The sequence below is a fragment of the Sphaeramia orbicularis genome, chromosome 16, assembly GCF_902148855.1.
Source record: "Sphaeramia orbicularis chromosome 16, fSphaOr1.1, whole genome shotgun sequence".
NCBI classification, from domain to species: domain Eukaryota; kingdom Metazoa; phylum Chordata; class Actinopteri; order Kurtiformes; family Apogonidae; genus Sphaeramia; species Sphaeramia orbicularis.
In genome coordinates this window covers 54,203,911-54,229,045 of record NC_043972.1, presented here as the reverse complement: position 1 = coordinate 54,229,045, position 25,135 = coordinate 54,203,911, and the positions used below count along the sequence as shown (strand labels likewise).

General features: G+C 40.1%; 5 protein-coding genes across 8 annotated transcripts in view; 2 read left to right on the top strand and 3 right to left on the bottom strand.

The window, feature by feature from the left end:
- LOC115436253 (zinc finger protein 883-like) overlaps window positions 1-3,875 on the bottom strand; it is a 445,178-nt gene extending 441,303 nt beyond the window's left edge. The window contains exon 1 of the mRNA XM_030159048.1: window positions 3,466-3,875. The gene's annotated coding sequence lies outside the window, so the exon portion shown is untranslated. The remainder of the gene's footprint in view (window positions 1-3,465) is intronic.
- LOC115436295 (zinc finger protein 239-like) overlaps window positions 1-25,135 on the top strand; it is a 304,587-nt gene that overhangs the window by 61,649 nt on the left and 217,803 nt on the right. The gene's annotated exons all lie outside the window — the stretch shown is intronic.
- LOC115436289 (zinc finger protein 569-like) overlaps window positions 1-25,135 on the top strand; it is a 237,241-nt gene that overhangs the window by 16,160 nt on the left and 195,946 nt on the right. The window contains exon 2 of the mRNA XM_030159102.1: window positions 22,778-22,787. The gene's annotated coding sequence lies outside the window, so the exon portion shown is untranslated. The remainder of the gene's footprint in view (window positions 1-22,777; window positions 22,788-25,135) is intronic.
- LOC115436269 (zinc finger protein 658B-like) overlaps window positions 1-25,135 on the bottom strand; it is a 31,923-nt gene that overhangs the window by 6,378 nt on the left and 410 nt on the right. For 2 of the 4 annotated variants that reach the window (XM_030159074.1, XM_030159076.1), the window contains exons 1-2: window positions 8,389-8,853; window positions 7,232-7,387 (exon numbers count right to left, since the gene is read on the bottom strand). In XM_030159074.1, the coding sequence (XP_030014934.1) occupies window positions 7,232-7,347 (116 nt within the window). In that variant the 5' untranslated portion in view covers window positions 7,348-7,387; window positions 8,389-8,853. Of the gene's footprint in view, window positions 1-3,360; window positions 3,402-7,231; window positions 7,388-8,388; window positions 8,854-25,135 lie in introns of those variants that run through there. The other 2 variants (XM_030159075.1, XM_030159077.1) reach the window with 2 other exon arrangements.
- LOC115436257 (zinc finger protein 658B-like) overlaps window positions 9,305-25,135 on the bottom strand; it is a 30,338-nt gene continuing 14,507 nt past the window's right edge. Inside the window, exon 3 of the mRNA XM_030159051.1 lies at window positions 9,305-11,049. Coding sequence (XP_030014911.1) covers window positions 9,979-11,049 — 1,071 coding nt within the window. The 3' untranslated portion in view covers window positions 9,305-9,978. The remainder of the gene's footprint in view (window positions 11,050-25,135) is intronic.

Genomic DNA, 25,135 nt, shown 5'->3' with positions numbered 1-25,135 from the left:
AGATCCCGCATGAGCGTCAACTACTAGTGTTTCCACTAATCCTTGCCACCACACCATAAATTTCATACAAAAAAATCATCACCAGACTTATTCTCCATAAGTATAATATATAATAAGCCAGGACAAATGTCCTGCACACTCAAATGAAAGTTTGTGAAGATTCAGGAGAAAGGGAAAACGGAAATGAGCATTAGGTTTCACTTTTACTACAAGCCGCGCGATCACTCCAACCCCCCCACCGAACCACAGACACCGAACTACCGAACCCCCCCCCCCCCCCCCCCCCCCCCCCCCGACCGAACCACAGACGTCAAATTACCGATCCCCCTCTTTCGGATTATACACCGCTACATGAAGAGGTCACTTCCACAGAAAACACTGAACTACAAGGAGCTACCATGGTAAGAGACAAGTCCTACACCGGTACCCGGTCTGTTCACCAGTCCCGGACCAGCAGTCTTTTCACCAGGGCCAGGAGAAGAGAGTTCTGCCCGGCCCTGGGAGAAGGGACCGGGTGAAGAGGCCACGACCCTGGCTCTCAGTGGCTCTTACCGGTAGTCAGACTAAGGCAGAGCCAGCGTCAGTCTTCAAATCCTTCTCTGCTTTCATCCGTCTCCATGTTTCAAAGTCATCTCCTATACATCTCCTTGTTTTGTTTCTCACTTTGTCACGATGTATTTGGGAATAATAAGAGCCCTTTTAGGTTCATTAATGTCAGACATTTATGATCAGAAATGTTCCAACTGCAGCTCACTGGGAACTGGCAACCTGGATGCTGAAAGGCTTCTGACTCTGTGATTGGATGACAGGTGATGGGCGGAGCCTCAGACCAAAACACACAATGTCAACATAAACATAATTTCGGGGCTGACACTGAGCTTTTCAAATGCAAATATTCTGACTGGACTATTACTGTCAGTGATATCAGTATTTGAAATGAACATGATTCCTTAATGTCTGGTGACAGTCAAGGCCATTTTACAATTACTTAGAACATAATTCCTACATACTGCACCTTTAATGAAAAATGTAAAAAGCTTGTACTTTGCTGACATTTCCTGGGTCTTAGGAGGTTAAAGTGGCGTATGACTTTCATCACTAATTTTTCTTCAAATTTGTAAAACCTGAGTGATAGCCTCCTTATCACTAATCCATAAGTCTTTCCGTGCTAACGAACCTAAATCACTTGCGTGCATTGTGGGAAGTGCAGCTCCAGCCGTGCCTTTCCTGCCAGGCTGCTGCGGCCATAATGCAGCTGTGTGAACTTCCACTTCCCACAATGCACGTCACAACACCATTCTGATAATGCCCCATTTACCTCTCAGCTCTGTTTGTAAACCAATGGTTTGTTTTTGGTGGAGTACACTTTGAAATTTTTCACCGTGAGGGAAGAGATTCAGGAGAGTAATCAGAAAAACTTACGAATTCATGATACTTAAGCTGTGACTGAGGTTAGACAGATTTGATGAAAAACTGGTGACAAAAGTCATACGCAGCTTTAAATAATATCTATCCTAGTAATGAGTTTCTGAGACAAAGATTCAACATCGATAAAAACAACTGTGTTTTTTGTGACTGACACTGAGACTTTAGAACAATTTGTTGTTAAACTGCACTTATACCAGAGTGTTTTGAGAAGCATTTCAACACTGGATATCTGAAAAGGACACTCAGTCACCCAAGCTGGAATACAAAGACATTAAGTATGAAGTTATAACACAAAACAAAAGACAGGAAATGATGTAAAACACCATTATTATTGTCAAACAGTTTCTCCACAGATGCATGAAGAGCCACCCACTGTTCTTAGTTTATATGAATGAGAGAACCAACTTTTAAAACACTGAAATGTGTCAAAACCAAACAAGCCTTGACTGTTTAGAACAATCTGAATGTACTGATTTATGATTAGACCTCTGACTTTTATTTTAGTTACTTATTTAATTTTGATTTATATACAAAATATGCTGTACATGCTCAGTCTGGAAAATGGTATTTCTCTGTGGAAATCTTCTGAATGTAATGCCAGAATTTGATTAATAAAGTTGAAAGGAAAAAAAGTGGTTCCAGGCTCAACAAACCCCGCCCCTCGCACATACTGTAGCTTATTTTGGTCTCGATCCAGCTGATGTCATCATGTTTATGTGGAACAGGATTGGTGCTTCCACTTGCCATTGAGTTGTGTGATAAAATAGTGTTCTGTCCCTTTAAGAAAGTAGTATCGTGGGAATGACGCGTTCTGCTCTTCCCAGTCTGTCTTGCCAGTACATGTGGTAGGTCATGAGTTTTTGATGCCGAGTAATATTTTGGTAGTTGATTATTTTATTTGCATGTTTATTCTTATTTCCATGCATTTATACCTAGACTCTAATAGATCTTCGTGTCAGAACAGAATTTTGTGTTTATTGTATCTGTCCAGTAAACAGACTGCTACTAGCTTGTGAAGCATGTTTATGTGTATGCTAACACGTGCGTTCCTATATTTTTTAGCACCAGCATTGCCAGGTTTGCTGGACAGTTGAATGATTTCACTTCTTTGTCTATTGTCAGAATAAAAATGCATTCAGCTTGGAGTTCACCTGTGCCGCTTACTACACAACGCAGATTTCATCTGTTACATATGTGTGTGCTGATGTCATATCAGCTGCCTCTATATATGCGCCAAGTTTCAAGTAAATTGAAATAAACTTGGTGTTTTATAGGCATTTGAAATGTTGTCCATTATAAGTAAACTAGTGCACTGACCCGTGGGAATCCACAGGTTCTAGAAGCAGTAGAGTTGGTTTAACAGAAATTGGGAAAAAAAAATAATGGCCCTCATTTAGGTTTGTATTGACATGGACCAGAGACTTTTTCCACAGGACTGAACATGGAGGAGGCGAACGTTAAAGGGTCTAACCGGGAACCGGCGGAGTGGAACCGGGCCACAGTAAGAACCAGACCCGGTTCTCCTGTGTTTTCTGTTGATCCGGATCCAGATCCAGCCCCCACACCCCCTCCGTATTTGCGGCTGTGAATGGACTAGTCCACAGGCCGCCTGTAAACCCATTGTAATTTTAAAAACTAATAACTAATAAAGTATTGGTCGTGTTCATATGCAGTTTTCTTCTGTCTGATCCTGAACCCAAAATACAGAAGTACTGCACAGGCTGGTTATGTCCAGTTTATCAGTTAAAAAGCTGATATACACACACACACACACAGGTCACTTGGCTTTTATAATATAGATGAGAGAAAATAAAGATATGTAAAAAATAATAATTCATGGTAATCTATAAACCCAGTCTGGTATGAATTCGACCAATAGTTTTGCTGCTAAACTGTTCACAAACAAACCGAACCAAAAACAATACCCCATGCCTCCTCTTCTGGGGGCTGGTGGTGGGGGGTGCTCCATAGTTCTAACCTGCTGCCTGTGTTTCTCTTCTCTGTTGCCGGTTTCCCACTCACTCCCCCTCCCTCCACCCCTCCACAGTTTTCTCCTGTGCTGTTCTATCCAGTCGGACTGTGGAACACTTCACTCTGCCGTGGGACTCTCCTCCATCTGGTTGTGGCTCTGCTGCCTGGGGCTATCTGCGGACTAATGCTGCTCCATGTTCAACTCCTCCGTCTCCAACTGCTCAAACTCAACACTCGCTCCATTCCATCATGTAAATCCACCTGAAAACAATACGGGCTCCTACGCAGACCTCCTTCTATCCACAGAGGGTCACGGAGAAACTTTATTTCCACACAACCTGTGGGCTCTGACTACATTCCATCCCTCTAGTCTGTCGGACTCTCCGTCGCAGCTTGTAAACGTCATCAGAGAACACTAGAGATGTGACGTTCACAAACGAGTCGAGTGTTTTAAGTTGTTTTAAGTGACAATAAAAACCGATTTGCAGTTGTGAGCTGTTCTTATATTCAAATTGTCCACGCTGTCTCCATGTGTCACCTGTGTCCCACTGAGTCTGGGTTGTCCACGCTGCCTTCACGCGAACGACTATTGACATCTGCGAGTATGACTTTTCCGCCCCACACCCTTTTCACTTGAACGCATCTGTATGCGCAGCTAACTTATGGGAGGAGTTCTCAGAGAGAGTCCGACTGACTGGACTGGAGCCACGTTTACTTCTGTATCAGGAGGAGGAGATATGAACGACTGAAAACAAATGGAGATGCGGGATTAACTGGAGGAGCATCTTCTATAAATGAAGATCCTCTGATGAGGTGGAAAAGCCAGGCCCTCGTGGACCCCATGGTTAAGAATCTGTTTAGTGGGCACATCTGTTCCATCTGAAAGAGGATTCTCTAAAACAGGACTAATGTTACTCCCACTACAGGTAATTAGCATGAAAAATGACAGTAAAAGGAATTAAAGTTGTTGCCCCCCCCCCTCGGGGTCTGAACTCGAGGTGCCGTTCAACTCCCCGGAGAGAACGGCGTCGTTGGACGGTGCAGGTCCGACCCAGCCGGTGGCGGGAGCTGTTCAGCAGAGGCGGTGGCGAAGAGCAGCAGTGGAACCAACCCACCGACAGTGGCGACGGCGGACCCAGTATGCCGGCGAAGGCAATGGCGAGAAGCAGCCCGGACCTGGCACTTTACTGACCCACTTCTGTCTATCCTACAGGAGGCATCCAGCCTCCCTTCCTAGTGCTGGAACAGCTAACCCCCTATTCTAGCTGTCTTCGTCGCTGGTGACCCTAAACAGCCACGAATGACTCCCAGCTCTTTCCCCACAGTGCCAAGACACAAGCTTCTCATGTGCTGCAAACCAACTGCCTTTTACATCCCACAAACCCAGTCTCGCTCTCCGGTAATCACAGACACCTGTTCACAATCACACACCTGCTCTCAGTCCACTCAGCAGCAACTCACCTTTAGTCACATCGCAATATAACAGACTACACTACTATTGGGTCTTATGTGCGATTGGGTGGGCATCCTACAGCCCACCCTATTCCGTCAGTGATTGGTTGTCATTGTTATTTTACGTTCCCTAAGCGTTTCATTGGCTCATACAGCAGCTCTCTGTCTGTCGTCCATTTCTGAGCTGCTCGGAAATAAACGATCCTTCTGTTTGATACAGCGATTCTCTCTATCGGACTTTCACTGTATCTGTGACTTTTTGACGTGCTCTTGGGCTGAACACCATCTCTGGGCTCCTGCAGAGCAGTCAGCCCGGTGCACACACACTGACTAAAGCAGCGCCAATAGAACACACACATTGGGCAACACAACACCAGTAAAACACACACACAGTCTCTCAGTCATCGCCCAAGGAAGGGACAAAAACCAAATGAGGGGCAAATGATCTGTGTCACTAAATTATATCAGTTATAATAATTTAGTCCTGTTGGTTTATATGCATATACTTCTACTGACATTTGAGTCTAAAGTTCAGGGTTTTAGATTGGAAAAAGAAAGATTTGTTTTCTTTGTCATTTGTCACTTTTCAGATAAATGACATTAATGGACTCATTTAGTTTTATAGGGACATGGACGTGGACCAGAGACTTTGACACAGGACTGAACATGACGGTTTATTGCAGTCACTGGCGTCCTGTGTGCAGTTCTGCTGTACTCCGGTCCATCTGACTGGAGTCTGTCACCATGTTACAGTGAGGGGGGTCCGGAGGGAGGGGTCGGAGCAGGACCGGTGGAGTGGAACCGGACCACAGCAGGAACCAGACTGACCTTGTTAGTGTGTGATCAGAGCCGGACCCGGTTCCTGTCCCACTGATTCTGTTGACCCCCCCTCCGCCGTTTGCAGCTGTGAATGGACTCTTCTGCCTGTAAACCCGTAATTTTAAAAACTACTAATAACTCCACCAGTATTGGTGTATCAATCAGCTGTTGTGGCCTGTCTGATCCGGTCGGATGGCTGCAGAGTTAATGTTAACACCAGTATGTTGGGAGAGTGGGAGTAATGTGGTGTTCCTGTTTTTAACTTTATTTCCCATCATGCACCATGGTACTGCACTTCCATGACTGTAAGGCTATTGTATTCCAAAAAGACTAATATCTCCGAAAATATTGGTCCTATCAACTTGCCGAGATATTTAATGTGGAGACAGGACAATTCCTCAAGTGTAGGAACCAAACTGGCCAGTTAAAAACATCTACATTTGTCAGAATTTTGTCATTGCCGACACATGAACACACACACACACACAGACGCTCTGAGCCCTTCCAGTATTATGACATAGATTATCATACAGGTTTATTGGGTTTGACAGAAACCCTAAATGAAGCTACTCCTCCTGGTCTCCTTAATAATCTTATTCCTCTGGACTCAAGCTGAGGAGGGGGAGTCACAGCCAGTTTTAACTGCAACTCAGAATCTGCTCTGAGTGTAGAATGTGATCAGAAAACACAATTCAACACAATAAATGACCCAAAACACATCATATAGTGGGAATCTAGCTACAAAAAAATGCCACTTGGGGATTTTGAAGCCATTTCCAACTCGTGATGGTGTGTAAAAACAAGGTCTGCCATGGATGTGCGTTTAATATTTTATTTACCTGCAAATCTTAAAAAAAAACACCTGCAAAAGGGGCTGAATGACTTAAAAATGAGCTCATATACAAAAGGACAAAAAAAATACTAACACCCATTCACAGTCACGGTTGAAAAACTGTGTGGCTTCCCATGGCTTAAAAATCTTCTCTGATCACTTGTGTCTCCCTTATATAACCTCTGCCTGGCTAATTGCTACCTATGCCCACAGGTGTGCAGGTGACCCTAGCAACCAAGTGCCTCACCACAAATACACGCCCACTTTCACACATACAAACACACACACACGCAGCACAAATCTAAATTGGCTACAAGTTACATACACTAGATTAGTTGGTTGGTGCCACTCACTGTATTTTTATTTTGGGACTAGTAAGGAGATAGACATTTTATTTTGTCCCACCAGTTTCTTTTGTTAGTGCAGGGGTCACCAGTCAGTTGGTTTGGTTTGCTAAGTTCTTTGATTTATTCCGTTACCACCTTTTGTCCAACGTTGCTCACCTTGATTACTTTTTCTTTTTGTAAATACCTTGTTAAAGAAAAGCAGCCCATGAGTAAATTGGCTTTATTGAGAAACCTTTTTGTCTGATGCTTTGGGAGACTGAAGAGGGGTGACACCCCTCCCTCTCCTACACATCTTTATATGGGGAGGGGGTGGGTGTAACAATCACCAAATCTTATAAAAACACACGACACAAATGTCAGATAAAAGAGGTAATACACTTACCGAAGCGCCATCATTCGCAGCCATAGCAGACCAACAGTAGCAGGGGGAGGAGAGCCGATGAAGGAGATCCGCGCTTGGTTCTGGGGAGAACCCACGAGTTGACCCTCTTCCTGCATCGGCGTCACGTGAGCAACCTAACATAAGTTGATTGGCTGGCTGTCGAGAACAAGGCCAAAATTTGTAATTCGTAACTTGTATTTGGTGATCCTTAACTTCAGTTTTGTAACCTGTAACTTCAGCGTTGCACCTGAGGGTGGCAGAGTTGTGCCTCCATCAGATTTAGTTATACATGGGAACAAAACATTCCCAATGATACAAATATGGTCTACACTTGCACAAATTATTTTTACAACCTCTTTTTTTTTTCACGTGTGTTCAAAACTTTTCTTCAGCTACAAATCTTTTTTACAGATACAAATCTCTTCCACATGTTCAACTTCTTTTTGGCTTAAATCTTATCCCATATAAAGCCAGGTGTAGATTACTGCACAAAGTGAGAATTGGATTTTCCTTGGTCACGATATGTACAGTCAGTCTAGCTTGGATTTATAAGGCTGACAATACTGAACAAACAAGAACTCAAACTATGAATTATGAAACTGCAGCACTGTGGTTCTGTTTATCTGTGGTTCTGTTTATCTGTGGTTCTGTTTCTCTGTCAAATACTCATTGTGGTCAGTTTCAGATGCTGCAGCTCTTTCATAATTCATAGTTTCAGTTCTTGTTTGCTCAGTATTAATTGTCAGCCTTGTAAATCTAAGCTGGACTGACTGTACATATCCAGACCTAGGAAAATCCAATTCTTCCTTTGTGCAGTAATCTACACCTGGATTTACTGCCTCCGTCCACAATAAAATACATTATATAGACTAAATGTCCTCTAACATTAACCTGGATTTGAAACACAGGATAGAAAACTATTACAGGATCAAAAACTCATTAATTTTAGCCAAAAAAAAAAGTCCCTGTTTTGAATGCCTGGGGTCGACAGAAATCTGATGTTAAAATGGGGTCAGGAGTAAAATAAGGTTGGAACCACTGAACTATAGCCTCAAAAGTACTGAGTATTTTGTTGGAAGAGAAAAAAACATAAGTTTCCAATTACAACTTTATTATATACAACATAGCTAATACCAGAAAAAGGTCAAATTGAATACCTTAATGTTATTCTTTTCTCATTGCTAACAAAAGATGACAGTTTGTGCTTTCTGCTGGAACTTCAGTCTCACTGCTCATCTCCTCAGGAGGGAACTCAAACGCTCAGTTGATCAGATAAAGTCAGACACAGAATCCTCCACCCAATTCTCGACCTCATTTGGTAGGAGTGTGAGGAAGCCACCACTCTGCATGACAGCAGAAGAAAACCACTACTTCCCATAGGTACCTATAGGGCATGATATCACATAGGTATTCTTGTGAGGACATTTTGAAGGAAACTGGATAAAAAAATTCTAGATAATTCACTGGAACCAAAATTTCTGTTGGACAGGCGCCCAATCTTTGTTCCATATACCCAATAAATTCAAAAAAGGGAAAAATTTGAGTAATTCTGACGCACCCTGTTCTTCATCAATACAAAAGTTGATGTTAATTCATATTTGTGTACACTTGGTAAGTTTCAATATTATGGAACCATGTCCTCAGGATGGATTATTAGAATATTTAGTGCAAGTAAGAGAGTGTTCGGTAATGGATCAAAGAAAAAGACATGCACAGTTCACATAGTTATCTATAATTTTCAAACAATTTGGAAAAGGTACCTTAAAGTAGCTATAAATATCTTTACTTTCTGTAATTTTCATTATCCAGTTCCAAGTAAAACCATCAAAAAAACAAACAAACAAACAAAAAAAAAAAACACTAATTTTGTGGCAACAGATCAAATGCCTAAAATCTCCAAGTCCCAAACTTTACATGCAATAAAAATTTATTTTTGGAAAAAGTAGTATAAAAATCTCATCATAGTATGTTGGATACACATAATAAAAGGTAAAGTTTGGAAAAAGAAAGGTGGTCTGCAATACTTTGCTTTCTCTCATTTTATAACTGTGGCAGTGTTGCCTTTCTTGAACTTAAACTGCACAGAACAATTGTGGAAAATTGTTACAGGAGTAGCTGGTTTCATTTGTGAACAATGAACAGGTGAGCACCTCAACCAGCAACAGAATCACAACAAGTGACTGATTAAATGTCCACAAAGTCAATAAGTAGCAGTATGTTCAGTTTGTGTCCTTTGTGGAAAGTTTGGGCACATTCTTCTTTGGTACATTATTAACCTGTGATAAAAGATCTGTCACAAAATATGCACTGGTAAGGTTTCTGTCCAGTATGAGTCTGTTGGTGACACTTGTGAAAGTTGGACGACCAGAGGATCTTGGTGCACTTATCACATGGGTACATCAAGTTCTTGTGGTGAACATGACAGTGAGAACATCATGCAGACAAGGCTCTGAAAGCCTTCCCACACCGGTCACAGTGGTTTGTTTTTCTCCTCTGTGGGTGCATAGGTGTGCCTTATATCTGGACTCTATAGAGCCAGATCTAGAGGTTTTTAAGTTTGATGTTTTTTGTCAGAAGAAGTCAGTGCTGCTGGTTCACACAATGTGTTTCTTGTTGTCATCTGATGCTGAAGTACTGTTTGGTCCAGACAATGATTCACATCTGTGTTGATGGTAGGAGAGAGCAGAGTGTGGCAAGAATCTTTGTTCACATTGGTAACACTCAAACTGTTTCTGTGTTTTTTTCCTCTATGGATGCGTAGGTGCGCCTGTGATAAGGTCTTTGTCCACTGCAGGTGTGTGTGTGTGTGACTTAAGGTGATTCATCTGGGTGAAAGTCTTCCCACACTTTTCACAGTTATATGGTCTTTCTCCACTGTGGATGCGTAGGTGTATCTTCAGGCTAGTCATCTGGGTGAAAGTCTTCCCACACTGTTCACAGTCATATGGTCTTTGTCCACTGTGGATGCGTAGGTGTGACTTAAGGACAAGCATCTGGGTGAATGTCTTCCCACACTGGCCACATGCATATGGTCTTTCTCCACTGTGGATGCGTAGGTGTTTCTTAAAGTAACTCCTGGTGATAAAAGCCTTTCCACACTCCTCACATGAATATGGTCTTTCTCCACTGTGGATGTGTAGGTGTGTCCTAAGAGTAGACGCTTGGGTGAAAGTCTTCCCACACTGATCACACTCAAATGGTGTTTGTTCACTGTGGATGCGTATGTGTGTCTTAAGGCTACTCATCTGGGTGAAAGTCTTCCCACACTGTTCACAGTAATATGGTCTTTGTCCACTGTGGATGCGTAGGTGTGTCTTAAGGTTACTCATCTGGGTGAAAGTCTTCCCACACTGTTCACAGTCATATGGTCTTTGTCCACTGTGGATGCGTAGGTGTGACTTAAGGACAAACATCTGGGTGAAAGTCTTCCCACACTGTTCGCAGTGATATGGTTTTTGTCCACTGTGGATGCGTAGGTGTGCCTTAAGGTTACTCATCTGGGTGAAAGTCTTCCCACACTGTTCACAGTCATATGGTCTTTCTCCACTGTGGATGTGTAGGTGTTTCTTGAAGTTACTCCTGGCGGTGAAAGCCTTTCCACACTCTTCACACGAATATGGTCTTTCTCTGTTGTGGATGCGTAGGTGTGTCTTAAAGTTACTCATCTGGTTGAAAGTCTTCCCACACTGGTCACACTCATGTGGTCTTTCTCCACTGTGGATGCGTAGGTGTGTCTTAAGGTTACTCATCTGGTTGAAAGTCTTCCCACACTGTTTACAGTCATATGGTCTTTCTCCACTGTGGATGTGTAGGTGTCTCTTAAGGTTATTCATCTGGGTGAAAGTCTTCCCACACTGCTCACACTCATATGGTGTTTCTCCACTGTGGATGCGTAGGTGTGTCTTCAAGTGATGCTTGTGGGCATAAGTCTTCCCACACTGGTCACAAGTGAGTTTTCCTTCCATATTTGCTGGAATCAGGTGATCTTGTCTGATACAACTTTTAGGTTTTATTCAAAATCCACGTTCGGCTTCTTTCTACATCAAAACAAGGAGAAAGAAGAAGAGGTGTTCACTGAAATGCAATGGAATGTAACAGAAAAAACGCATCTCTTCAGGACCAGATTAAGCAGACAGACAAAATTAGCTAGCCAGATCATCGACAGGCCATTTTCAAAACAACCAATATTTGATGGGTTCTCCTTAAGAGATGTGTTTCCTGTATGAGACCAGAAAAAGCAAATAATAACAGAAAAACTGATGATGAAAAATGTCAGGTTCTCTCCAGTGTTGGCAGATTCTTTAAATAGTTACAGAATCACAAAACTCTGCAAAAACTTGTTTAGTTTGGTCATTGAAAGTAAAGTCAGACCAGTTCAATGTATTATTAGGGCCTAAGGGCTGAGAATTGGCTGCAAAGGCCCAATTGTCTGTCAAATGTTTTCTATTATCATCATTATTATTATTCCGTTGAGGACTAGTGTGACATCACAAATCCCTTTGGTGCCCAAACCCCTGCTGCTAATGTAAACAGCAGTGGCTGGAGTCCAGGAACTGGTCACCTTTTTCACACACACATCCTACTTTGCTGCCTTCCCAAAGTCGGCTGAAAGAGATCTGATCTGTCAGAACTCAAATAGAGTTATAAGAGTTAAAGGAGCTGTATGGAAGAATTATGTTCCATGGAATCAGAAAAGGGCCCTGAATTCACCAAAAATTAAGGAATCATGTTTATTTCAAATACTGAAAATGTTCACATTTGAAAACCTAAGTGTCAGCCCACAACTAATGTTTCTGTTGTCAGGTTGTGTTTTGGTCTGATGCTCCGCCCATCACCTATCTCCCAATCACAAAGTCAGTAGTGTTTGTTCATCCAGGTTGCCAGTTCCCACTGAGCTGCAACTAGGAACATTTCTGATCCCAAATGTCTGACTGTCGGATTTTTTATGTATTGTAAGTACTCTTTTATCTGTTTATTTATTTATTTTGTATTCTATGCATTACCGTTTTTATCCTCTGATGTACAGTGTCCTTGGGTGTTGTGAAAGGCGCTTATAAATCAAATGTATTATTATTATTAGATTTATAAGAGTTAGTTTAATGCCAGGTTTCCACCTGACAGGGAAAGTTCAGGTGTCAATGAAAAAGAGGAGCTACGAGGCTCAGGTGAGAGCGAGTAGCTAGCAAACATAAGGGTTTTAGCAATAAAGCTAACATTACTGTACCCGGGTAACGTTAGCATTTAATTAGCTATGTTAAAATAAGTACCATATGGTTAGTTGATAACGTAACTGACAACACACACATTTTGCTTTAAAGTTACATATAGACAGGTAATGTTATATAAGCTAATGTTTAGCGCTAGTACTAGCTAGCTAAAGTTAGCTACTAATGCTAGCCAGGAGCAGGTCTTTTCAGACCCTGGATGTTTGGAGCATGAGACGGTTCGCACCTGGCCTGGACGTTTCGGACCAGACTTGGCACACTGATATACACGTAAGTACAAGAAAATATGTAGATGTGTGGATTTTTTAGGGCCGATGCCAATACCGATTTTCTTCTTCATCAGCCTTAGCCGATGACCGATACAGACTGACAATTTTCTTGAGATGATATTGCTTTTGCTCCCTCAATTTACATAATAAAAATGACACAATGATAACAAATGTTACAAGTCTCAATTTGAACAAAAAAGAAACATTATTGAACTTCAAACAACATTTAACAAATAGTAAAAAGAGGAGGAAAGGTGAGGTAGAACAAGTAATGTTGCATATAGTAGCATTTAACAGCTTCACCTTTGTTGAACTTTAGCAAACATATATTCAAATAAAAAGCAAACTAAGAGAGTTTAGTGCTCTTAATTCTTCAAGTAATTTCTTTGAAAATAATTATTTAACCATTAATAAAATTCTTACAGTTATTGCACAGAGTAGCAACAAGCAAGCAGCATAATATAGTGCACAGTGTCGTATACCGAATTTTAAAGAAACTATTTCCCACCAAGTCATTTAATGGTTAGGCCTAAGTTTTAGTGCACTTCCATAATCTCTTGTAGTGCAAATGGCTTTCCTAAGATAAGGAAAGAGTCAACAGCAATACAAAACCAAAAACAACTGAAAATGAACTGTGCAGAATACGCACATTGCCCCACTTCCAATACTATTGACCTAGTTCTTAATATTCCCAGTTTAGGAGCTGTGGGTTATAATGGAGGAAACGCAGACACACTGCATTTTCCCCTGTCAGCCTGTACCTCTGCAGGAGAAGCCATTTATTTCACTAATAACACAGTTTATCTGGAGCTGGGGCGGGGGGGGCATAGTGGTCCATGATTGTGATGACGTAGCAACCAGCAAGCGCTGGGCCGTAAAATGATATATATCACAATATAACTTTTCCCCGATAGAAATATGAGACATGCTCGATAAAATTTCAATAGAATTCATTCGTTCATGTTTAGACAGACATAAGAACAGCCAAGCATAACTAAGCAGCACTGCACCGAACCAATCACACTAGAGCCACGTCAAATTAGGTCGACGCCCACAGCACAGGTGTAAGAGCAGCTGCAGCACACACACTAATGTTTGGGCTGAAGAGGGAGTTAATTAAGAGATTCAGATCTCTGATTCTGATCTGGTCAAACACATGTGTGGTCACCATGGAAACTGCGGACAAACCCACATGGAACCCTTCTATGCAGCCCAAATGGAACCCTTCTGGGGCCCACATGGACATGCTAGCTGGGGAGGGACTAAATTTGACTGAGAACTGGGGCGACTGGGTGACTGAAAAGTAGGGTGGAACCGTTTTGGTTCAGGGCTTTCAATACAATACAGACATACATGCAGCCTACGTGAAGAACGCAAAGACTCACCACGCTAAAGTTGGCAAGAGATTGACTGATTCACACTTTATGGCTCAATAATCATTGAGATACAAATGACGGCTGTATGCAGCTTTGGTAAAACACAGAAGAAACTACAACCCTGTTCACATCCAAACGAACGGTCCTTAACGATCAGTAGACGGCATTACCTCGAATGTGGAGCCAGTTAGTGAGCGAAGGTTTAGGGACTGTGCAAATTGGAAAATTTCTACATATTTAAAATTCAATCATTTTGCTTCTACTCAGTGAAATGGAACCAGATTTATCTGACACACCCATGAACCCCTTCTGCACACACTACACCACTGAGACTGGACAGATATCAAACACAGATTAGACTGAATACAATATGAGCTACATCTGTATTTAAATGGGACTATATAGTCTGTCCACAAATTATGTATTGTTGGCTTGTTAACCCTTGTGCCTCGACCAAAAAAATACCTCTGCTCACCCTTATGGACAAAAATGTCCACGCACAAAAAACACATATAAAAATCATCATATGTCAAGATTTTTTTTGGTTAGAAGGTTAGAAGAAATGGGCATTTCTGACTTTGCATCAGTACCTGACACAATGGAGTGAGATTTCAGCCCCCCCCCAGCTATTTTATGATGTCCAGCTCCCTGATGAAGAATGGTTCAGTGTGTGTCTGCCAGCTGTCTCTACGGTTGTCCTGGCTGTTTCTGCCTGTGTTGTGGAAAAAACTCTGTTCATTCGTCCTCAGAATAAAAAATGGCAACGCTGTCTGCATGAGTGTACAGAGAATACAGCCTGTCATTGTCTCTTATATGAAACTAATAAAAAAAAATCATGTTCTCTCTTTGTTACAATGATATCGCATGTGTGCTAGAATGGAATGTGTGGGGGTACGAGAACAAACTTCTGTGAGAAAGCACCTGTTTTCAAAAACTGGTGTCCATGTGTCCTTGAGCACACACAGTGCAGTATAACCAGTAGTCTAACAGGATTACAACCAGTCTCATATAATACACAGTTCAAACAATCTTATATGTAATATAGAATATACGTAAAATTACCATTACACCTGTTAGCTGCCTGCTACTCAGCTGTCAGGTAGCTCCCACAACGGTCCGGCTGCACTGAGCAGACAGCGCTCCCATCACTTCTTATAGAGGATATTAATTTTATAGACAAAAATGTACTAACTAAATCCTACACGGTGCCCTCATGTCTAATCTCTTCCCTTTATCATTAAAAAGGAAAAATCTGTCCAAAAATTATCCTACAGAGATTATAGTCAGGATTAAAACGAGACAACTTACTCTACCCACATCACCAAAAGCTAAACAAATACATTTTAAAACTTTAAATGATATCTGTCCTTGTAATGAGTTTCTGGAACAAAGACTCAACATCGATAAAAACAACTGTTTTTCTGATCTGCCAGACTCTTTGTCACAGCTCGTAATCATCATCAGAACACAGCTGGTGTCCAGAGTTGGACAGATTCTTCTATATAAACACAGTTGGACAGATCCTTCTATATAAACAGTTGGACAGATCTTTCTATATAAACACAGTTGGACAGATCCTTCTATATAAACACAGTTGGACAGATCCTTCTATATAAACAGTTGGACAGATCCTTCTATATAAACAGTTGGACAGATCCTTCTATATAAACACAGTTGGACAGATCCTTCTATATAAACAGTTGGACAGATCCTTCTATATAAACACAGTTGGACAGATCCTTCTATATAAACACAGTTGTGACACTTCCATAAACTCCGGTTGTAAAAAATGGTGGATGAAATCTGGCCCTACCTCCGGGTTCTGGAGGGGCTGATGTTCCTACATTGAGTGGAACGCCGTCGGAACACATTCATTAAAGATATTATTCATGAGTTAGAGGAAGACAAACTTCTGTTACTTGGCGTTTGTAAGATCCGACTCATCCTATAAGGATACTGTTGAGTTTATTCAAGTTGAGTTTTGAATGAGTTTGTCGTCCGTGCTAACGCTAGCATGCTGTTAGCCGCTATGCTATCCGCTGGTGAATGCCTTATTGTGTGTGTTCTCAGAGCAGAGCTTGGCAGACACACAGTGTTCACAGATAAACACTGTTTTCTGCTTGGACCTCAGTCCTAGAATAGTCAAACTGAAAATGCTCAATTGTCTCTCCTTACGAGTACAGAACAATTCCAGAATGAATGAACTGGTAAAGTTAGCACCAGTCCCGTAAGTAGCCTACTCATGCTAACACCAAACCTTCCCCCAAAATGGAAGTTTTCAAAGGAATAAAGTCAGTCCTTTCAGTGGTCAACCCCACTGCTCAAAAGCACAACTGACACAACAATACATACAGTAGTGACACAACGGTTGTGTGGAGTGATGTTACCTCAGACACTGAAGCTTCCAAACACGCTTCCAACTCGATAAGTTACTGATCGTGGAGCAGTGGACCGGAACTGGTTCTTCTTTAGTTTTTACGGCGGGTGGCACCTACCGTTCAGGTGCATTAGCGCCCCCTACTATGATGGAGTGTGGACCAGAGTTGGCAAAAAAAAAAAAGAATTATATATCTATGTACACAAAATTTATTATTATTATTGTTATTGTTATTGTTATTATTATTATTATTATTATTATTATTATTATTATTATTATTATTATTATTATTATTAATAATAATAATAATAATAATAATAATAATAATAATAATAATAATAATAATAATAATAATTTAATCATCCTTTTTAATGTCTTTCACTCTTGGGTGTACTTTTGATAGTGAATAAAAACATGTTGAACAGATTCTTCTTCTTGGCAGTAATTCCATAATCCTGTTGGATGCTTCCTGATCAGCTTCATTCTTTTCTTCAGTCTTGTATGTCCTACCCTCAGCCTTGTTTAGATGTTCTCTTATTTGCTTCTCCTTTGCTTATTCTCTCCGTTCCCACTTGCTGCTGAACTGCATACAGATGTTTTCCTGTTTTCCTGTATCCCACCTGTTTTGCCATTCTTTGAAAATGTTCCTTTTAATTCTTGCCTTTGCCTCAGATTTACTCAAAGGGATGTTCATCATTTCTTCTAGTTTTATAGCATTCTCAGCTCCTGTGTCCACTGTCTCATTTCCTTTTCCTCTCCTGTGTGCTGGTATCCACAGAAATGGGATCAAATGATTCATGTTATTCAGTCTGTGGAGGTTTTCATATATTTCATGAGCTCAGTCCTGCCTACTCTCAGATGTAAATGACTGCAATTCCATTAAAGAAGGATATGAATCTGAGCCAAGAACAACAGTTTGAGTTTTCATCTCTTCTATCCACTTCAGTTCTGTTGCTATTGCCAACATCTCAACAGTGAATACTGACAGGGGGAGGGGCTACTGTTTCAGATGTAGCCGCCTGGGGCCCAGTGAAGACGGGATCTGAGATGGACCCCCTCATGTGTCCCCACCCTACTGCATCTGTCCAGACTGGAACTCCATCTGTAAATGGACATCCATCAGTCCTGGTGCATGTCCAGTCAGTCCATCCATGGGAGTGGATCTGTCCTTCCCTGTGGTTCTCCCTCAGGTTTCTCTTTTGGGTTTTTGGAGTTTTCTTTGTCCAGAAGGAGGGTCTAAGGACGGGGGGTGCCCAGGACATTCATTCATTTCCTTCATCTGCTGTTTATTTGACTGTTGTTTGTTTTCAGATCCAACTAATTCTGTAAAGCCCTGTGAGGAAACCTTGTTGTGATATAGAGTTCTACAAATAAAACTGAATTGAACAAAATAAATGAAATGAAAATGAAGTGAAAATACACCCTGTAACTTCAAAACATTAAAAAAAAAAAAAAAAATACTGCTTGTTTCACGAACTATTTACATACACACAATCGCTCAACTTGCTGCAAAAACTTCTTTTCTTTAATTCAAATGTGATTTGCACAAAACTTGCCCTTTAATTTCACATTTTCAGTTTTACTTTCACATTTTGTTTTGTTAGTTCTGCATTTGACACACTGTATTAATTATAATATTTTGCTTATATTCAAATTAATTGGAATACATCCAAACCCCTTTCATTCAGTAAGCACATTAATTAATCATTTGGTGTCCACCGTCCACTGAAGCGACGCACTCCACACTCTGAATCCAGGCAGCCTGCAATGATTTTTGAAGTCCACCAGATGTCACCATTAAGCCACACACCAACACAGTGTCCACACAAGTAGGGGAATGTGCCAAACACCTCACGAGGCGTCATTTGTCAGTTCAGTCGACAATTCACCTGTCAATACAAAACCTCACCATCCCATTGCTGTTGAAATGGGCATACAGTTTCAATTAAATAACGTACAGAAACTCATAAACATATTTTGATACGTATTTATCAGTACTTTGATATGGCAGGGATAATGATTAACTTAAATTATGTTTTTGTGGTATTAAAAAAAAAAAAAAAAACAGCCAAAAACAAGCCTGTTAACGGATCAAATAAAAAAAATCTTTTTCTTTTTTTTTTTTTAACTTACAGAAATGGCTAAAATGCCCCATTTCCAACAAAGCTTAACATAAAATACAATTAATTATTAATTAGTTAACTAATATGTATTTCTATAACACCAGTTAGTGTTGGAGCAAAAATGTGCCATAATTAAAATTTCATTTGGGGCAAAAGAAAGTAACAGATCAAATTACCCACTGAGTAACAGATCAAAACAGACTACAGCAGTGTTGTTCAAATGAATTCAAATGGGGTCACCTGAAATTTCTAATAATTGATAAAAAATAAAATAAATAACGTACTAATAAAACTCTGTGTTGAGTTGACAGAGCCAATTCCAGCTGTGGTTGTGAAACTGCAGCACTGTGGTTCTATTTCTCTGTGGTTCTGTTTCTCTGTGGTTCTGTTTATCTGTCAAATGTTCATTGTGGGCAGTTTCAGATGCTGCAGCTCTTTCAAAATTAATAGTTTGAGTTCTTGTTTGTTCAGTATTAATTGTCAGCCTTATAAATCCAAGCAGGACTGACTGTACATATCGTGACCAAGGAAAATCCAATTCTCACTTTGTGCAGTAATCTACACCTGGCTTTATATGGGATAAGATTTAAGCCAAAAAGAAGTTGAACATGTGGAAGAAATTTGTATCTGTAAAAAAGATACATCGATTAAATGTCCTCTAAAATTAACCTGGATTTGAAACACAGGATAGAAAACTATTACAGGATCAAAACCAAATCAATTAAAAAAAAAAAAAAAAAGTCTCTGTTTTGAATGTCTGGGGTCGACAAAAATCTGTGATGTTAAAATGGGGTCAAGAGTAAAAAAAGGTTGGAACCACTGAACTTTAGTCTCAAAAGTACAGAGAATTTTGTTCGAAGAAAAAAAACAGATAAATTTCCGATTCCAACTTTATTATATACAACATAGCTAATACAAGAAAAAGGTCAAATTGAGTACCTTAGTGTTCTTCTTTTCTCATTGCTAACAAAAGATGACAGTTTGTACATTCTGCTGGAACTTCAGTCTCACTGCTCATCTCCTCAGGAGGGAACTCAAACACTCAGTCGATCAGATAAAGTCAGACACAGAAGCCTCCATCCAATTCTCTACCTCATTTGGTAGGAGTGTGAGGAAGCCACCACTCTGCATGGCAGCAGAAGAAAACCACTACTTCCTATAGGTACCTATAGGCCATGAAATCACATAGGTATTCTTGTGAGGACATTTTGAAGGAAACTGGATAAAAAAATTCTAGATAATTCACTGGAACCAAAATTTCTATTAGACATACACCCAATGTTTGTTCCATATACCCAATAAATTCAAAAAAGGGAAAACTTTGAGTAATTCTGACGCACCCTGTTTTTCATCAATACATAAGTTGATGTTAATTCATATTTGTGTACACTTGGTAAGCTTAAATGATATGGAACCATGTGCTCAGGATGGATTATTATAAAATTTAGTCCGAGTAAGAGAGTTGTCGGTAATGGATCAAAAAAGAAGACATGCAAAGTTCACATAGTTATCTATAATTTACAAACATTTTGGAAAAGGTACCTTAAAGTAGCTATAAATATCTTTACTTTCTGTAATTTTCATTATCCAGTTTCAAGTTAAACCATCAAAAAAACAAAACCAAAAAACACTAATTTCATGGTAACGGATCAAATGCTTAAAATCTCCAAGTCCCAAACTTTACATGCAATGAAAAAGTAATTTTAGAAAAAGTAGTATAAAAATCTCACCACAGCATGTTGAATACACATAATAAAAGGTGAAATTTGGAAAAAAGAAAGGTGGTCTGCAATACTTTGCTTTCTCTCATTTTATAAATGTGGCGGTGTTACCGTTCTTGAACTTAAACTGCACAGAACAATTGTGGAAAATTGTTACAGGAGTAGCTGGTTTCATTTGTGAACAATGAACAGGTGAGAACCCCAACCAGCAACAGAATCACAACAACAAGTGACTGATTAAATGTCCACAAAGTCAATAAGTAGCAGTATGTTCAGTTTGTGTCCTTTGTGGAAAGTTTTGGCACATTCCTCTTTGGTACATTATGAACCTGTGATAAAAGATCTGTCACAAAATCTGCACTGGTAAGGTTTCTGTCCAGTATGAGTCTGTTGGTGACGCTTGTAAAAGTTGGACAACCAGAGGATCTTGGTGCACTTATCACATGGGTACATCAAGTTCTTGTGGTGAACGTGACAGTGAGAACATCATGCAGACAAGGCTCTGAAAGCCTTCCCACACTGGTCACAGTGTTCTGTTTTTTCTCCTCTGTGGGTGCACAGGTGTGTCTTATAGATATAGATGAAGTTGTGCTGAAAAAAAAAGATCCCAAACATGGGTATAGTAAACATTTTTTTATATAGTATATAAAGGCAAAATCAAAAGTACTGAAAAACGGCCAAAATAGATTCAGACCAGTAAGGGTTAATATTTGAATGTTTCTGCAACAGAAGGTACATCGTGCCAGTTATTTTATTTGTTTTTTGTTGATGTTGCTTTTTTTTTTTTTTTTTTTTTCAAAATACAACTTGATTAAATTATTTCAGTGTGTGTATCAGTACTTTTTGAACATTTTGAGCATAATTTCAACAATACTGCGATAATAATGATAACCATGATAACTTTAGTCACAATAACCGTGATCTGAAATTTTCATATGGTTCCATCCCTACTCTACAGTATTTGGATGTGATTGCAGTACCAGTTTTACCCACAATCCTACATACCTTTAACTGCTTTCATTCCTATCTGTCAGACCCCCCTCAGTTCATTCAGATAAAATCCTTCAGGTCTGATCCCTCCCCAGTTCCATCAGGTGTGCCCCAGGGCTCTGTTCTGGTTTATTAAACCCTGGTTCACCTCCAACTTCCTAAAACTCAATAGTGACAAAACAGAAATGCTCCCTTTTGGTGCTAAATCCACTCTTTCCAAAGCTGACATTTTTTCCCTCACAGTCAACAGCTCCTCAGTCCCCCCCTCCCCTCAGGTTCAGAGTCTGGGTGTCATCTTCGATGGCCAACTATCTTTCAAAGCCCACATCAATAACATCACCCGGTCTGCATATTTTCACTTGCGTAACATCAACCCAAATCAAAGAAAAGTGTCTGAAGAAAACAGAACGTTCGTGGGCAGATTCTTTTGCTTTCACTGCTGACGATACTGGTTTACCAGTGTGCTTAATATGTAGTGAGAAGCTAGCGAACAACAAAAAGTCAAATGTCGCAAGACATTTCCAGAATAAACACGCAGCCTTTGCTCAAAAATATCCGGATGGAGATGAGAGGAAAAAAGCTGTTTCGAAACTGATGCAGAAGGCTGATCTGAGCAAAAATCACTTTAAAAAGTGGATGAAGTTAGCAAATTCAAGTACAAATACAAGTTTGTTTGTTTGTTTTTTTTTGTTTGTTTGTTTTTTTTTGCCGTCCAGGAAATAGTCAGGCACGGGAAGCCGTTCACAGATGGAGAACATATAAAAGAATCTTTCATTAAGATTTCAGAACATCTATTCATGGACTTTAAAAACAAGAGTGAAATTGTGCAGAAAATCAGGGATGTTCCCCTCCCTGCAAAGACTATCACAGACAGAACCATCAAAATGGCAGAAGACATCACAGCAAATTAAAGACATCAGTTCATCTGTGGCCTTCTCAGTTGCCTGTGATGAATCTAGAGACAGAGGTGATATTGAACAAATAGCACAGCTCTGCCGGTATGTAAAGTCTGCTGGGCCACAGGAAGAAATGATTAGGTGGATACCTCTAAAAGGCCAAACACGGGGGGAGGACATCTGTGAGGCTGTCTTGAATTGTTTTAAAGCCAGAGGGATAAACACCACCCACCTGGTGTCAGTGGCTACAGACGGTGCACTGATAGTGACAGGAGCGCAGAAGGGCTTTGTGGCTTTGCTGCAGAAGTCGCTGGAAAAAAGGCTGCTGACTTTTCACTGCATCTTGCACCAAGAGGCACTGTGTGCTCAAACATTTCCTCCAGAACGCACAGAAGTAATGAATACTGTCATTCAGATTGTCAGTACAATAATGGCAAAAGCTTTAAATCACCGTCAGTTCCGTTCGTTACTGGACGAGCTGGAAAGCACATATTCTGATCTCCTGCTGCACAACAAAGTTCGGTGGCTGTCCAGAGGGGAGGGGCTGAAACACTTTGTCGTGTGTCTGGAAGAAGTGAAAAGTTTCCTGAGCAGCAAAGGGCTCACATTTCCTGAGCTGGAACAGCCAGAGTGGCAGGAAAAGCTCCACTTCATGGTAGACATGACAGCGCACCTGAACCCTGCGCATGTTGGAGGAGGTTTTGGCATTTGAGCACAAGTTGACAGACATTTACAGAGAGGTACACTGTCACACTTCCCCAATTTGATGGTTCAAAGGAGCTCACATGATAAATTTGGAATAGTTATATTCTGAAATCGTCACAATGCAAACATCGTTTGCGAAACGATTCTGTGTTCAGAGAGGAAAAACCACATTATCCTTCCCTGTCACTCCCCTAAGCCTCGATCCATCCCTGTTGAATATGACACCATTTCCGTGTGTGAGTCCACCTGATCTTGAGATGGAACTGGCTGACATAGCCAACAAAGACATATGGGTGTCCAAGTTTAAGCGCTTGACAGCAGACCTTGAAGTTGTATCACGTCAGAAGGCCTTTCTTGCCCAGAATCACAAATGGCATGAGATTGAAAACCTCCCCAAACCGGGCAAACTTGTGTTCGAAACTTGCTATTCCCGACATTTATGTTAATATGACAAAGTATGCTCTTGGAATCCTGTCGATCTTTGGATCCACATATATGTGAGCAGGTGTTCTCCAATGTGAACTTTATTAAAAGCAAATATCGCGCATGCCTCATGGATGACAGTCTACAAGCCTGTGTGAAGATGAAGGTGATGGTATAGCCCTGATGTGCAGATGCTGTGTGCTGAGGTTCAGGAGCAGAAATCCCATTAACCAAGTATGATAGATATTTTAATTTACTATTATTTTGCATATATGCAGATTTTTTCATTGTTCAGTGAAATAGACCTTTTATTATTCAGGTTGACAGCTGACTGCATGCGCCAGCAAAAAGATGACCGCACACAGAGGACAGCCTTTTTTGTTTACTGCCGTGGATAATATAAGTTCGGCGTTTTTTTTTCATAAATACAAGAAGGACTCAAATAGACAATGAATATTTTTACTTTCAAGTAACCTTCAATCCAACGGTTTTGTTTTTTTGTTGTTGTTGTTTGTTTGTTTGTTTTTTTTTCCGAAGTTCAAAATGTTTTGTTGCATGCAGAAATGTAATTTCGTTTTCTCTGCAGTGGTTTGTTGATTTTTTTTTTTATACATATTGTTTATTTATACATAAGCATAAAGGCAAAAGGAAAAAAAAAAACGTTATATGCGTGTTATGTCATTTTAAATTTTGAAAGGGCTGTGTGGCTCCCAGTGTTTTCTTTACTTTAGGAAACGGGTCCAAATGGTTCTTTGAGTGGTAAAGGTTGCCGACCCCTGTCCTAGCTGATTTCCAGATGTATAACATTGGCCCTGGTCCATTCACATTCCTCAAACCAACAAACACTGACCTGCTAGATCTGGGGTTACTAAGTCTATCGTAAATCGATTCCCATTGTCAGTAAAAGTAAAAATCTCTCAACCCCTTCCAGATAGGCATGCCAAAAATAGGGTGTATAGATAAACTAAGTACAAAGAAATGTTTAAAATGTATAAGTTAGAAGAAATGTAAACCAGTTACTAGGTTCGAAGAAGAACAGTCATAAATGTTTAAATAGAAATAACACACCACAGACCAACTTAGTTTTAAAATGCCAGCTTGTTTGTATTAAGAAATGTAATCAGAAATCGTTACAAAGATTAGTCTGCATTAGAAGACATTTACACCGACATTTAACATGAAAAACACAACCCTTCGCATGTAAATGCAATAAATGATATAAAAATAGCAACCCTTTTTTCTTTATGGAAAGGAAAAAACTACAATTCCTTATTTTTCAATGAATTTAACCCTATTTGTTTCCAAAGCTAATTTGAGCTCAGTTTAAATCTTTGTCTTTATCAAAGTACATGCTCAGTTCTTACATCAAGTGTTGAAAATAGTAAGTTATCTTAACTCTATCTGTCGAGTTTTGATTTAACACAGGTTTATTTGGAATCACGAGTTAAAAACTGATCAAGTATTACCTTCCTACTAGTATTTAAACTTAAACCAGTGATTTACTCAGTTGAAGTATTTCAAATACCCAGACTATTACCAGTTTAATCGGGTAATAACATAAACAGAGAATAATACAGTCAAATCCAACATCAACAGAACATCCACAGTTCAAAATATATAATATGAACTAACGCAGTGAATGGATCTTACAAATATCAAGAGTTTGAAAGTTCTAATTAATCAGTCTTTTAGCAAGTTAATGCAGCAAATTCACAAAAGTCAGAGACCACGTTAAGCAATCCATGCGGAGTCAACGTGATCCGAGGAACAAAGAATAAAGAGATCTACAGTTTATGTGG